At 45.5% G+C, this 12,593-nt stretch overlaps 1 protein-coding gene across 2 annotated transcripts in view; it reads left to right on the top strand.

The window, feature by feature from the left end:
• kcnh2b (potassium voltage-gated channel, subfamily H (eag-related), member 2b) overlaps positions 1-12,593 on the top strand; it is a 374,482-nt gene that overhangs the window by 350,403 nt on the left and 11,486 nt on the right. For both annotated transcript variants that reach the window (XM_075452154.1, XM_075452153.1), the window contains exons 13-19: positions 703-902; positions 6,479-6,731; positions 10,812-11,005; positions 11,175-11,277; positions 11,441-11,589; positions 11,687-11,831; positions 11,917-12,106. In XM_075452154.1, coding sequence (XP_075308269.1) covers positions 703-902; positions 6,479-6,731; positions 10,812-11,005; positions 11,175-11,277; positions 11,441-11,589; positions 11,687-11,831; positions 11,917-12,106 — 1,234 coding nt within the window. The remainder of the gene's footprint in view (positions 1-702; positions 903-6,478; positions 6,732-10,811; positions 11,006-11,174; positions 11,278-11,440; positions 11,590-11,686; positions 11,832-11,916; positions 12,107-12,593) is intronic.

Raw genomic sequence — 12,593 nt, 5'->3', positions numbered from 1 at the left:
TAAGCGTGTGTGTGAGCGTGTGTGTGAGCGTGTGTGTGTGTGAGGGTGTGTGTGTAAGCGTGTGTGAGCGTGTGTGTGTGAGCGTGTGTGAGCGTGTGTGTGAGGGTGTGTGTGTAAGCGTGTGTGAGCGTGTGTGTGAGGGTGTGTGTGTAAGCGTGTGTGCGTGAGCGTGTGTGAGCGTGTGTGTGAGGGTGTGTGTGAGCGTGTTCGTCTGGTTTGTCTCTGTGTGGCCCTGTGATGGACTGGCGACCTGTCCAGGGGTCTCGCCCAATGGCCGCTGAAATAGGCTCCGGGCCCCCCGCGGCCCGACAGACGGATTAAGCGGGTATAGAAAATGGATGGATGGATCACATAATGAGACTTTAAAACATTTCGACAATCCTTAAAGACTAATCTAACTTTTCTTCCATATAAGTGCAGATGACATGCTGCGATACTGGCTCAGATGTAGAACTTCATTAGTATTGTACCGCCAGCTGCCTGAGCTCCCTCTGTCTCTCCAGCTCTGCCTTTTCCTTGCCTTCAACAGGTCTTCACCTGCAGTGTTTTTCTCAAACATCCCACCCACAGGTGTCTGTTTGGGGTGCAAGCTGTAGAAAACATCCTGCAAAGTGTCCGACAGGTCATATCAGTGCGTGTCTATACTTTGTTAATGTTTGACGGTGCTTTCTTCCTCCCATCCTCCCATCCTCCCACCTCCAGCCCTGATGTACGCCAGCATCTTCGGGAACGTGTCTGCTATCATCCAGCGGCTCTACTCAGGAACAGCCCGCTACCACACCCAGATGCTGAGAGTCAGAGAGTTCATCCGTTTTCACCAGATCCCCAACCCTCTCAGGCAAAGGCTGGAGGAGTACTTTCAGCATGCCTGGTCCTACACCAACGGCATTGACATGAATGCAGTGAGTACTGACCTTCACACGTCCAAATCCTGTGTGTAAGCAGTTGAATGAAGGAGTATCGCACATGAGTACACACAAAGACGAGAGAACTACTTTCAGCCTGGCATGTCGATGACTTTACAAGTATGAATGTAAACAAGAAAATAATGATCAGCGGTAATCAAAAACAAGATATTTAAAGAACACTTGGAATATTCAATCATAAAATCAATTGATTTTAAAAGATAGAACAAAGAGAAACTCATGAAATAACCTGGGAAATTATTGTGGGTCATTTTTGACCCATGTTGTGCATTAGAGGGGTCGTGATACAAAAAGGGTTTTTATTCAAAAAGTAAGAAAGGAAAAAATTAAATAAGGATGCATGATGATTAAAAACAAGTTAATTGAGGAACACCTTGAATATTGAATAATTAAGCTAATTTATTGCAAAGATATGGAAAATGAAAAGTCAGCCGGGTCACTTTTGACCCATGTTGCGCATTAAAAGGTTAATCCTACTGCACTGAAATGTTTATTTACACACATATGAAATATATATGCAGCAGTAGAATCTGGTTCAAATCATTTGGAAACCCTTAGACACAGACTGTAACTCAGACTGGCACCATGACTCCCGCCTGTCAACAGGTGGTGTTTCACGTGCTCATTGTGTAGAGTCGGCCTCTACCTGAACTCTGAGTCAGCGTGCAGCAAGGTGCTGCTGAAAGCCTCGCACACACCCTCAGATAAAGTCCCACTCTCACAGCTGTCCTATCATCTTATTTTAGATTTTTCACTCACAATAGGCTAAAATCAGCAGCTCATTAATGTCTGTGAAGGCTTACAGGAGCCCAACGAAATCCTTCCAGATACATTTCATTTGATTCGTTTTGGTGCAGTGAGTTAAGCACTGAAGTGGAAAGGAAACTCATTTGAAGTTTTCCACTGTCAGCCCTCTACTCTTCCCACATTCTGCTGCTCTTTTAAAAGCCTTCCAAGTGTTGGGCAAGGAGCAGGCTGAATGAGACCATGTTTACTGGAAGGATTATTATGACTGTGTGGAGTCGACTGTGTTTATGACCGACTCAGCCAGCAGAGACCTTTTTCAGTAACGAAGATAGGAGAGAACAGTAGAGCAACTCTGATGCTACACACCTGTTGTATGTTGTATCTTTTGAAAGTGAAAGATCAGCACCTTAAATGTGCTTTGGCTGAGCTCTTTTGGAGCCATCCTGTCAGTATACATGGAACAGAAAGCAGTTCTTAGTATGGTGATACTGTCTTTGCCTGCAGAAGCAATGGCAGAGCACAACATGGCTCCTTCATTTGCTCTGTTCAGTGGCAGCAGAGAGAATAAGAAGTTTGGGCTCATGGCTTCATTTTTTAAGTCAGCCTTTTTAGCACTGGAAGAAGCAAAGCTAGTGTTCATGCAGCATCCATCTTGTATTTTATTTTTGGCTATTTTACCCTTATAGTTTTGAATTTCCTACTCTTGTTGTGAAGCTCTTTGTACTTGCTGTATGAGTTGTTCTATACAGTTACTTTTGTCAGAATTAATATTACTGGGAAAGGGTTATTCTAATATCATCATTATACTATTATACTGAGTCACTTTTCCTGTATGTCCAAATAAAGAAATAAAAGATTCCTTGCCTTCGGCTGTAAATGTGCTACCCTTCTGCACCTGTTTAGTAATGTCCTTCCGACACACAGCAGCGCTGCATATACAGTCTCCGATGGGAGACAGCGATGTGTTTTTTTTTTTTACAGAACCATGATTACTCTTTTATGCTTTTCTAAGCACCAGAAATGAATGTTCTCACTCACTAATGTTAAGATAAAAAGTCAAATCATCTGCAGTGGTGCAGCTGTCCTCAAAATGAGTCTGAAGTGTGTGCAGACATTTCTATCAAAAGAAACCGTTTAAGCTTCAGGCTGAAATATTTTCCATCCATACAAACTGAGTCATTATGTGATCAAATTTAGCATAAAACATCCCTTTCTGCCTACATATTTTCCTTCTTCTTTAAGGCTCCATTGTGCAAACCTGAACCTGGTCTGCTCCAGCCCAGTCGATCCATGATCCTGAGCCCTCTGAAATGGCTTCAAACTTCAGAGGGCTCAGTATTCTGTATTGTGATACACAGAGAGCATAAATCTCATATGAGCAGGAAAGGGGTTATACCACAGGTCATTCCTGGTGTTAAAGGGGTACAGGATGCCCTCACTGATACAGTTTAAGGAAGACTGTTTTCTCTGTTGTCTTTCTGTATGTTACTGTTGATGAAGATTCTCAGTCATCCAGGTCATGGTGAGGGCAACTCGACCTCTTCTTGGGTCTTGTAGACGTTTCACCAGAAAGGGTTCTTCAGTTCCGAACTAGATGGTGGGGAGTATCAGCCTAGAAGCAGAGAGCCATTACAGTCACGTGTAGGGATGGGAATTGATAAGATTTTTACGATTCCAATTCCATTTTCGATTCAGCTTAACGATTCGGTTCTTTATCGGTTCCCTTATCGATTCTCATTTGGAGAAAAAGGACAACAAACCGGTCGATTAGCATCAACTTTGTTTAGTTTAGAAGTAACACGAGTCATGACCTCACAAACCCAACAACGGTGAGGTCCACATTGGTCTATCCTGGCCTGGGTAATTTAACTCTTCCTGCTCTGGTGAAAGGAGAAGCTGGAGGTAGAGTTGAACTGGGGGTAGTACCACCAGCCTCTGGCTCTGAGCCAGTCAGGCTCTGTCTCTCATGATTTCATCTAAATGTAATGCCTGAGAAGGCATTCATTTAACCTTAACCGTTACTAACAGCAGCTTTTACAATGAGGCAAATGGTGCTAACATGATAGGCAGTGTTTGTTAGTTAGTTAGTTACCTGCAGTGTTAGCCGAGGACATGCTAACGTTGCTAACGTTGCTGGGTTCAGATTCACCAACGTTAATCATTCATTCATAGTTATTGCATGTTGGTAGTATTTCCTCCCTTTGGTGAAATATTCACTTTGCAAGTTGCCCTGTTGTCGTCTTTTTTAGGGATGTGTAATCAAACTTTTGAGCGTTTGTACCGCTTGGACGCCATGTTTCCTGTTGACTGCTGGCTGCACTGGACTCGCCATGCAACGTTGCGTGGTGACGTCATTCGCACCCACTGGAATCGATAAAAGGGAATCGTTTGCAAAATCGCCAAACGATTCCAAGGAATTGAAACACTGGGAACCGGTTCTCAACAAGAACCGGTTTTCGATTCCCATCCCTAGTCACATGTGTCACTGAACCCCCTGACCAATGTGCATGTTATTAGAGTCATTCATGATCCAAGCTTTTCTGATCTGTATGTTACTGTTTGCCTGCTCTGCCCTGTGCAGCTTTACTGAGACAATGCAGGAAAATATTCAGGTTAAAACTTTACCTTCACGACTGCTGCATGTTTTTGGGTGAAATAACCAGTTCATTTACCATTATTAGTCCATCTTACAAACAGAAGAGGTCCCTGAAGAAGGACTTACAACAACTGTTGTTTGTTGATGCTGATCCATCACTCAGTGGGGTTACATGGCACTGAAAGGATGGGATTACTGGCTAAATTATTTTAGCGTGCGTCGGCCAACATTCCTATATATCCGTCGAGGTGACGGAGACTCGCGGAGACCGCAAGGGTTGTGATTGGTCGGCTAACAACAGCATTTCCGGAATCACTTTTCCGGTTTAGCTCCTTCCTCTCACAACAACACCGCCATTTCTGAAAGAGTTTACTGTGTGCCGGGCAACATTTGGTCGAAAATTTTTAGCATTTCAAAATAAACAAGCTCCAACTCCAACAACAGTCTTTCTCTCTCGGTCGCCATCGTTCACTGTGAGGAGTGGAACGGAGCCGGAAGGTGAACCATCAATCAACCACTTTCACCATAGACGTCGCGAGATTAGGTCGTCTAACGTAGCGCCGCCTGCTGATCGGGAGGTGAACTGCCTTGCGTATCCGACAGCCCGACGGAGAACTTCGAAAGGATTAGAACAGTTTATTTACAGTTGCGTGGTGTTGGAAGCCAGAGGGCGGATCCGGGTAAACATGGAACTTAGGTCCAGGTGGGAATCCAGAACGCAGGGGGAGGATGCTGGCTATGATGCTGGGGTTCTGAATTAGCAGCAGGGCGAGCAGGCAAGTAGGTGAAACAGGAAGGTGTCAGGAATCCAACAGTGAATGCTAGGTCCTTAGCATGGGAATCCAGAGCGAGGAGAATCGACAACAGAAACGGCACACTGGTGTAGTGAGACAATCTGGCGCAGGCTGGTTATACAAACCACTGGTTACACAAACCACTGGCTACAAAAACCACTGGCCATACAAACCACTGGTTACACAAACCACTGGCTACACAAACCACTGGTTATACAAACCACTGGCCATACAAACCACTGGCTACACAAACCACTGGTTACACAAACCACTGGCTACACAAACCACTGGCTATACAAACCACTGGTTACACAAACCACTGGTTACACAAACCACTGGCTACACAAACCACTGGTTATACAAACCACTGGCTACACAAACCACTGGCTACACAAACCACTGGCTACACAAACCACTGGCTACACAAACCACTGGTTATACAAACCACTGGCTACACAAACCACTGGCTACACAAACCACTGGCTACACAAACCACTGGCTATACAAACCACTGGTTACACAAACCACTGGCTACACAAACCACTGGTTATACAAACCACTGGCTACACAAACCACTGGTTATACAAACCACTGGCTACACAAACCACTGGTTACACAAACCACTGGTTACACAAACCACTGGCTACACAAACCACTGGTTACACAAACCACTGGCTACACAAACCACTGGCTACACAAACCACTGGCTACACAAACCACTGGTTACACAAACCACTGGCTACACAAACCACTGGCTACACAAACCACTGGCTATACAAACCACTGGTTACACAAACCACTGGCTACACAAACCACTGGCTACACAAACCACTGGTTACACAAACCACTGGCTACACAAACCACTGGTTACACAAACCACTGGCTACACAAACCACTGGCTACACAAACCACTGGCTACACAAACCACTGGTTATACAAACCACTGGTTACACAAACCACTGGCTATACAAACCACTGGCTACACAAACCACTGGCTACACAAACCACTGGTTACACAAACCACTGGTTACACAAACCACTGGCTACACAAATACACAAAGAAATAATGAAGTGACAAAGCTGTGGAAATCAACACATAAGCTCTTTTAAAGTTGAAAAGCCAGAACTGCTGAAGTCTCTCTTCTGCTCAGTTATCTTGTTGTGTCCCATTAGCGTCCATCACTAATAAGTGCAATAAATTGTCCACTCTGTGTATGATGTGTTTGACTGTCACTTTGGTTTCTTGACCTGACAAATCAACCTCTGATGTGTTGATGTAACATTTCTCTGTTGGCTCATCCTCTCTTTTCCCACCTCCGCCTTTACTTACCTTGCACTTTCTTTTGTTCTTCCCTCTCCCTGTGTGGTCCCTTATTCTCTGTTCTGTTTCCTTCCTGTCCTCTGCTGCCCTGCAGGTGCTGAAAGGTTTCCCTGAGTGTCTCCAGGCAGATATCTGTCTCCATCTGAACCGGACGTTGCTGCAGAACTGTAAAGCTTTTAAAGGCTCCACCAAGGGCTGCCTAAGGGCGTTGGCTATGAAGTTCAAGACCACCCACGCACCCCCAGGTGACACGCTGGTCCATGCTGGGGATGTCCTCACTGCCCTCTACTTCATATCCAGGGGATCCATCGAAATACTGAGAGGAGATGTGGTGGTAGCTATCTTAGGTAAAATAATAATTATCTCTATCTTCATCCATATGTTTTGGTTTAATTAACTTAAGGTGATTATTGTACAATATTGTCTACTGGGAGGCTGTAGCTCAGGAGGAAGAGCAGTTCCCCACCAATCAGAAGGCCGATGCATGTATGAATGTGTGTGAAGGGGTAGGAAGCATGTAGTTATGCACAGGCAGACTTAGGATGTGCTGTATGAGTGCGAGTGTGAATGTGGCATGAAGGGTTGCAGCACTTTGAGTGGTCAGCTGGACGAGAAAAGCGCGATACAAGTACAGTCCATTCATGTGTCAAACATTTCAACGCCTGAGAATGCCCAATATCTTTACTGGTACTGTAAATGGGACTTCTACATTATGGAAAACCAGCTTCAAATCAAAGAACAAACTTTTTAAGTTGTTTCAGCATTAAAACATCTTAATTGTCAAAAAATGCTCCACATATGTCTCAATATAAGTAACAGATCACTGAATGTATTTAGAAGTATTATAATTACTTTATTTGAACAAAGTAGCCATCAGAGTGGGGTTGGATTGGTATGAAGTAGATTGGTGAAGGATCAGATTTCACCACTATTCTGGCTCAATAATTAGCAGAGCTTGCATTGACTGGTGCGATTCAGTTAATCCTGATAAGGTCCATCTTCTTCTTCCTGTTTCCTTTCTCCGTTTCTTCTCTTCTCCACTGGATCATCCCAGTTTTAGCCTCTTAAAGATAAATCTAACCAGACAACAATGGCCCAACATGGAGGTAACGGGAGAGCATTTCTCCCCAGATGGCGCTAACATCCCAGCATGCAACAGTGGGACTTTCACACGCATCTTTCTGCCTGAGATGCAGAACTTAACTATTTATTCGTAGAATATATTCAGGAACGATATTTGACGCTGAAGATGATTAGTCTCATGTCAGGAATAAGTTAGGTTGTAATGCGCTTTGCTTTTTAAATACTTGCATGTGAGCTGCAACAGTATGGAGACTGAGGCTCTAAAACAGCTGCTTCACACATACACACAGTATTTGTGTGCAGAGGAGGAGACAGTGATTCGAACGACTGTTACTGGCCATTGTCCACTTACCTTTTATGTGCTGCATGTGCAGCTTCCTGGTCCTGTTAGCTGGTAATTCTGTTGATCTGCACCTGTAAAAACAGGCTGAAAAACATTTGATTGTTCAGATTTCAGGTGCACGCTCTCCAGCTGTGTTGCTGCAGGGACTCAGGAACTGGTCTACAAAGGGTTAGCAGTGTGTACTCTGCCAACGGCCCTGTCGTAGACCGCTCTCCCCTCATTAACTTTGAGGTCCCAATAAGCTCAACTAGCCTGAAAGAAGAAGAAACGTGACATTATGCCTTTTTGATAATAGATTTTAGGAGTTCAATTCAATTTGATTTATAAAGCACCAAATGTTATCTTGGGGCACTTCAAAGATACAGTCCAATTAATTAGATTAAGTTATAACAGTTTAGGTCAATCTTTGCTTTTCAGTCAGCAAAGAATATTTTTTTCAGTGGAGCACAAAATGTTAATGACACATCTCCATGTGATGTCCACAGTTTACTCAACATACACCATCCCTCCATAAAAATAGTCTTGAGTTGATAGCGCCATCTACTGGTGGAGAGAAACTGAACCCCATTTGGATAAGAATGTCAACTAGATAAGACAGTCCTTTATTAGTCCCACTGTGGGGAAATTCACAGTATTACAGCAGCGAGGACGGTGAGATAGGATAAAAATAAATAAATTGGCATATACACTGCTAAAAAACATAAAGGGAACACTAAAATAACACTTCCTAGATCTCAATGAATGAAATATTCCAGATGAAAATGGTTATTCATTACATGGTGGAATGCATTGAGAACAAAATAACATAAAATGATCAATGTGAATCTAAATGATTATCTCATGGAGGTCTGGATTTAGAATCCTACTCAAAATAAAAGTGGAAAATCACATGATCCAACTTCAGTGGAAATTCCTCAAGACAAGTCACCTCCACCTGCCTGTGTGGCCTCCACCTGCCTGTGCGGCCTCCACCTGCCTGTGTGGCCTCCACCTGCCTGTGCGGCCTCCACCTGCCTGTGTGGCCTCCACCTGCCTGTGTGACCTCCACCTGCCTGTATGACCTCCACCTGCCTGTGTGGCCTCCACCTGCCTGTATGACCTCCACCTGCCTGTGTGGCCTCCACCTACCTGTGTGACCTCTACCTGCCTGTGTGGCCTCCACCTGCCTGTGTGACCTCCACCTGCCTGTATGACCTCCACCTGCCTGTGTGGCCTCCACCTGCCTGTGTGACCTCCACCTGCCTGTGTGACCTCCACCTGCCTGTATGACCTCCACCTGCCTGTGTGACCTCCACCTGCCTGTATGACCTCCACCTGCCTGTGTGGCCTCCACCTGCCTGTATGGCCTCCACCTGCCTGTGTGACCTCCACCTGTCTGTGTGACCTCCACCTGCCTGTATGGCCTCCACCTGTCTGTGTGGCCTCCACCTGCCTGTGTGGCCTCCACCTGCCTGTGTGACCTCCACCTGCCTGTATGGCCTCCACCTGCCTGTATGGCCTCCACCTGTCCGTGTGGCCTCCACCTGTCTGTGTGACCTCCACCTGCCTGTATGGCCTCCACCTGCCTGTGTGGCCTCCACCTGCCTGTGTGACCTCCACCTGCCTGTATGGCCTCCACCTGCCTGTATGGCCTCCACCTGCCTGTGTGACCTCCACCTGCCTGTATGACCTCCACCTGCCTGTGTGACCTCCACCTGCCTGTATGGCCTCCACCTGCCTGTGTGGCCTCCACCTGCCTGTGTGACCTCCACCTGCCTGTATGGCCTCCACCTGCCTGTGTGACCTCCACCTGCCTGTATGGCCTGGGCATGCTCCTGATGTTCTCCTGAGGGATCTCGTCCCACATCTGGATTAAAGTATCAGTTTCCTGGACAGTCTGTGTCCCATTTTCAACATGTAAGCTGTACATGCAGCCTGTGCTCTACTGAGAGTGGTGCTGGTTGGACAGTCCAGCAGCATCTGGGAGGACCGGACTGCGGTTCCACTCCTTCAGACATGTTGTATGTTTCAGTCTGCTGCTGAAGGAGCTGCCCAGTGCTGCGATGGTGTCCTGTAAGGGATGGGACAGGACAAATACATGCAATGCAGTAGAAATGTGGAGGGTGAACCTTGTCTTTTAAAAAAGAAATAATAATAATCTTACATATGCACCCAGATTTATTGATTGAGGTTTTGGCCTTAGTGTCAGGCCCAGGAACTCAGATGCAGGGATGAGGTTCTTCAATAACAAGCTTTTATTGAAGGGAAGAGGATCAATTCTCCTCTTCTTCCAAAAATGGAAGCATAGCTATAAAAAAATCTAAATAATAACCTCTCCACTAAAGAGGAAAACAGACTGTAAAACGTTATAAGTAACAGAAAATCATTCCCGCTACGGAGGAAGACCAAATAGACTAAGCTAAGAAATAACAGAAAAACACTCCTGAAAACCGGAGAATGAACAAAGAATCGCTCCACTCGGAGGAAACAAAAGGCTATGAAACATTCACTATGTTTAACCAAACTAAGGTATGACAATTACAAGTCCAAATCTCTCTCTAGGAGGAACTAGAACAATCCACAAAGGCTACTATGAAGGAGGCTGCGACTTAGCTTGGGAAGGTTAGAGTGAACACACGCCAACACTGATGAATACGCCCCACTGGCACAAGACCAGGGGAGACGCAGACTCTTACACACAGGGTGACAGGAAACAGTCGGAAACACTCAGCAGACAATCAGCCCGACACACGAGGAAGGGCAAGGGACCCGAAACCAGAGGAGAGTTACTCTTTCAAAATAAAACAGGAAATGACAAGACAACTCATGGAGACAGGACAAAGAAACCCTTGACCTGACCGCGGTGTCACACTGAGGGTCTTCCTAAACATCAGTATTCTTATGAAGATAAACTTTGTGACCTTGTGTCACGGACCCACCCACATCTTCCTTCACTTATTTCTCAAACCCTCTGTTGACATTACTGTCCTCAACAGATTTCCTTCATTTTCCATCTTTCCAGGTAAGAATGACATCTTCGGTGAGCCAATCAACCTATACACGCGTCCCGGCAAATCCAATGCTGATGTGAGAGCGCTGACTTACTGTGACCTCCATAAAATCCTCAGAGAAGATGTCCTTGAGGTGCTGGACATGTATCCTGAGTTTACAGATAACTTCTGGAACAACCTGGAAATCACCTTCAATCTCAGAGATGTGAGTTTACAACCTCCTCCTAAAACACACCATGACAGAGTTCCACAGAGTTCCATTCATGCTGAGTTCTCTACTGAGCTTAATCCACATCCCTCCCTCTTGTTTTCAATGCTAACACAGCCCATGTCCCCCCAAAGTAAAAAGTATTCAATGCTGATGTTCATTTCAGACCAACATGATCCCAGGCTCCCCCAGCAGTGATGACTCCACCTGTGGGGGGTTCAACAAATTACGAAGACGGAAGTTATCATTTCGAAGACGGACAGAAAAAGGTAACTCGCCCTCCGTTTCTCTCACCTTTTTTTGGTTTAAAACCACTGCATAAAAACTACCAGATAGTTGACGACCTGAATGGAGAGAAACCCGTTCTGATCCGGTCTGATCCAGCTAAACTGACCAGTCTTCTTTAATCTGGCCTTGCACGCTTCTGTCCAGATGATGCGGATGCTGGAGAAATTAAAAAGTCCCAGAAACCCTTGAGGCGAAGACAGCGGGAGAATAACCAGAAAGAGAAGAAGGAGGCGTCTCCGAGTCAGTGGGGGACACATCGAAGCTCGAGGTCTTCACACTCCAGTGGTGATGAGGTATGCCTCTTCATCACCAGTATGCTTTGTGTTTTTTGGTTGTTCTACACCAGGCAGAGTAACAACTGAACTCAATGTCTTGGGTCTACACTAACAGGGGGGGGGTGTGGTTGTAACTGGCCTCGCTCCACCACTTGCACTGCTGGAGACACCGATGGCTCAAGCCCTGCCCTCCAACTTCAATGAAAACAATGAGGGTGATGGAGACCCCAAGACTGGGAACACCTGCAATGCCCTGTCCGGTAAATAAAAGTAGAAGAGCTTCTGATGTCCTGTAGAAATGCTAAAATCTGCCCTGTTACTGACTCCCTTCCACCCCTCATTCAGGTGCATTCTCAGGAGTTTCCAACATTTTTAGTTTCTGGGGAGAGAGCCGAGGGGGTGGTCAGTACCAGGAGGTCCCCAGCTGTAGCCTAGCCTCCCCCCCGCTCCTCAGCACGTCGTTGCACAGCCTTAGCCAACAACAACGAAATCAGGTGCACTCCCGTCTGGACCTGCTTCAGAAGCAGCTCAACAGGTACCATCTGGTGTGTGTGTGTGTGTGTGTGTGTGTGTGTTTGCTCTGCTTTTTGATGTCTTTGGGTTGGTCTGGGAGCAGCTGCTCTCTGCTCATTTGTGGGAAAAGAAGCTGGATGGAGTCATCTGCGAGTTTGAGACCATTTCTTTAACCTGGTTGTCTCTGAATGATGCCTCCCATCTGGAAAAAATGCCCCTCCAAAAATAAGTAAAAAAACAACAAATAAAAGACGTTTTTGCTTGAAATAAGCAAAAAAATCTGCCAATGGAACTAGTGAAAATCGGCTTGCCAAGATTTCTTGAAATAAGATGTGATATTTAGGACTTTTGAGATAAAAGTGATCTTGAAATTAGCTTAAAGGGGAACTGCGGTATTTTCAACATTAAGCCTCTTTTCTGAGTCGTCTGCAATGTTTTAGAACCCCCCTCATCGCTTTTTTGATGTTTACTGCTGTCTCCGGTATTTGCCTAATTTTGATTCATCTCAA

This window comes from Odontesthes bonariensis, chromosome 20 (genome assembly GCF_027942865.1).
Source record: "Odontesthes bonariensis isolate fOdoBon6 chromosome 20, fOdoBon6.hap1, whole genome shotgun sequence".
Lineage (NCBI taxonomy): Eukaryota > Metazoa > Chordata > Actinopteri > Atheriniformes > Atherinopsidae > Odontesthes > Odontesthes bonariensis.
The sequence above is the reverse complement of the archived record's forward strand: the minus strand, read 5'-3'. Positions and strand labels throughout refer to the sequence as shown.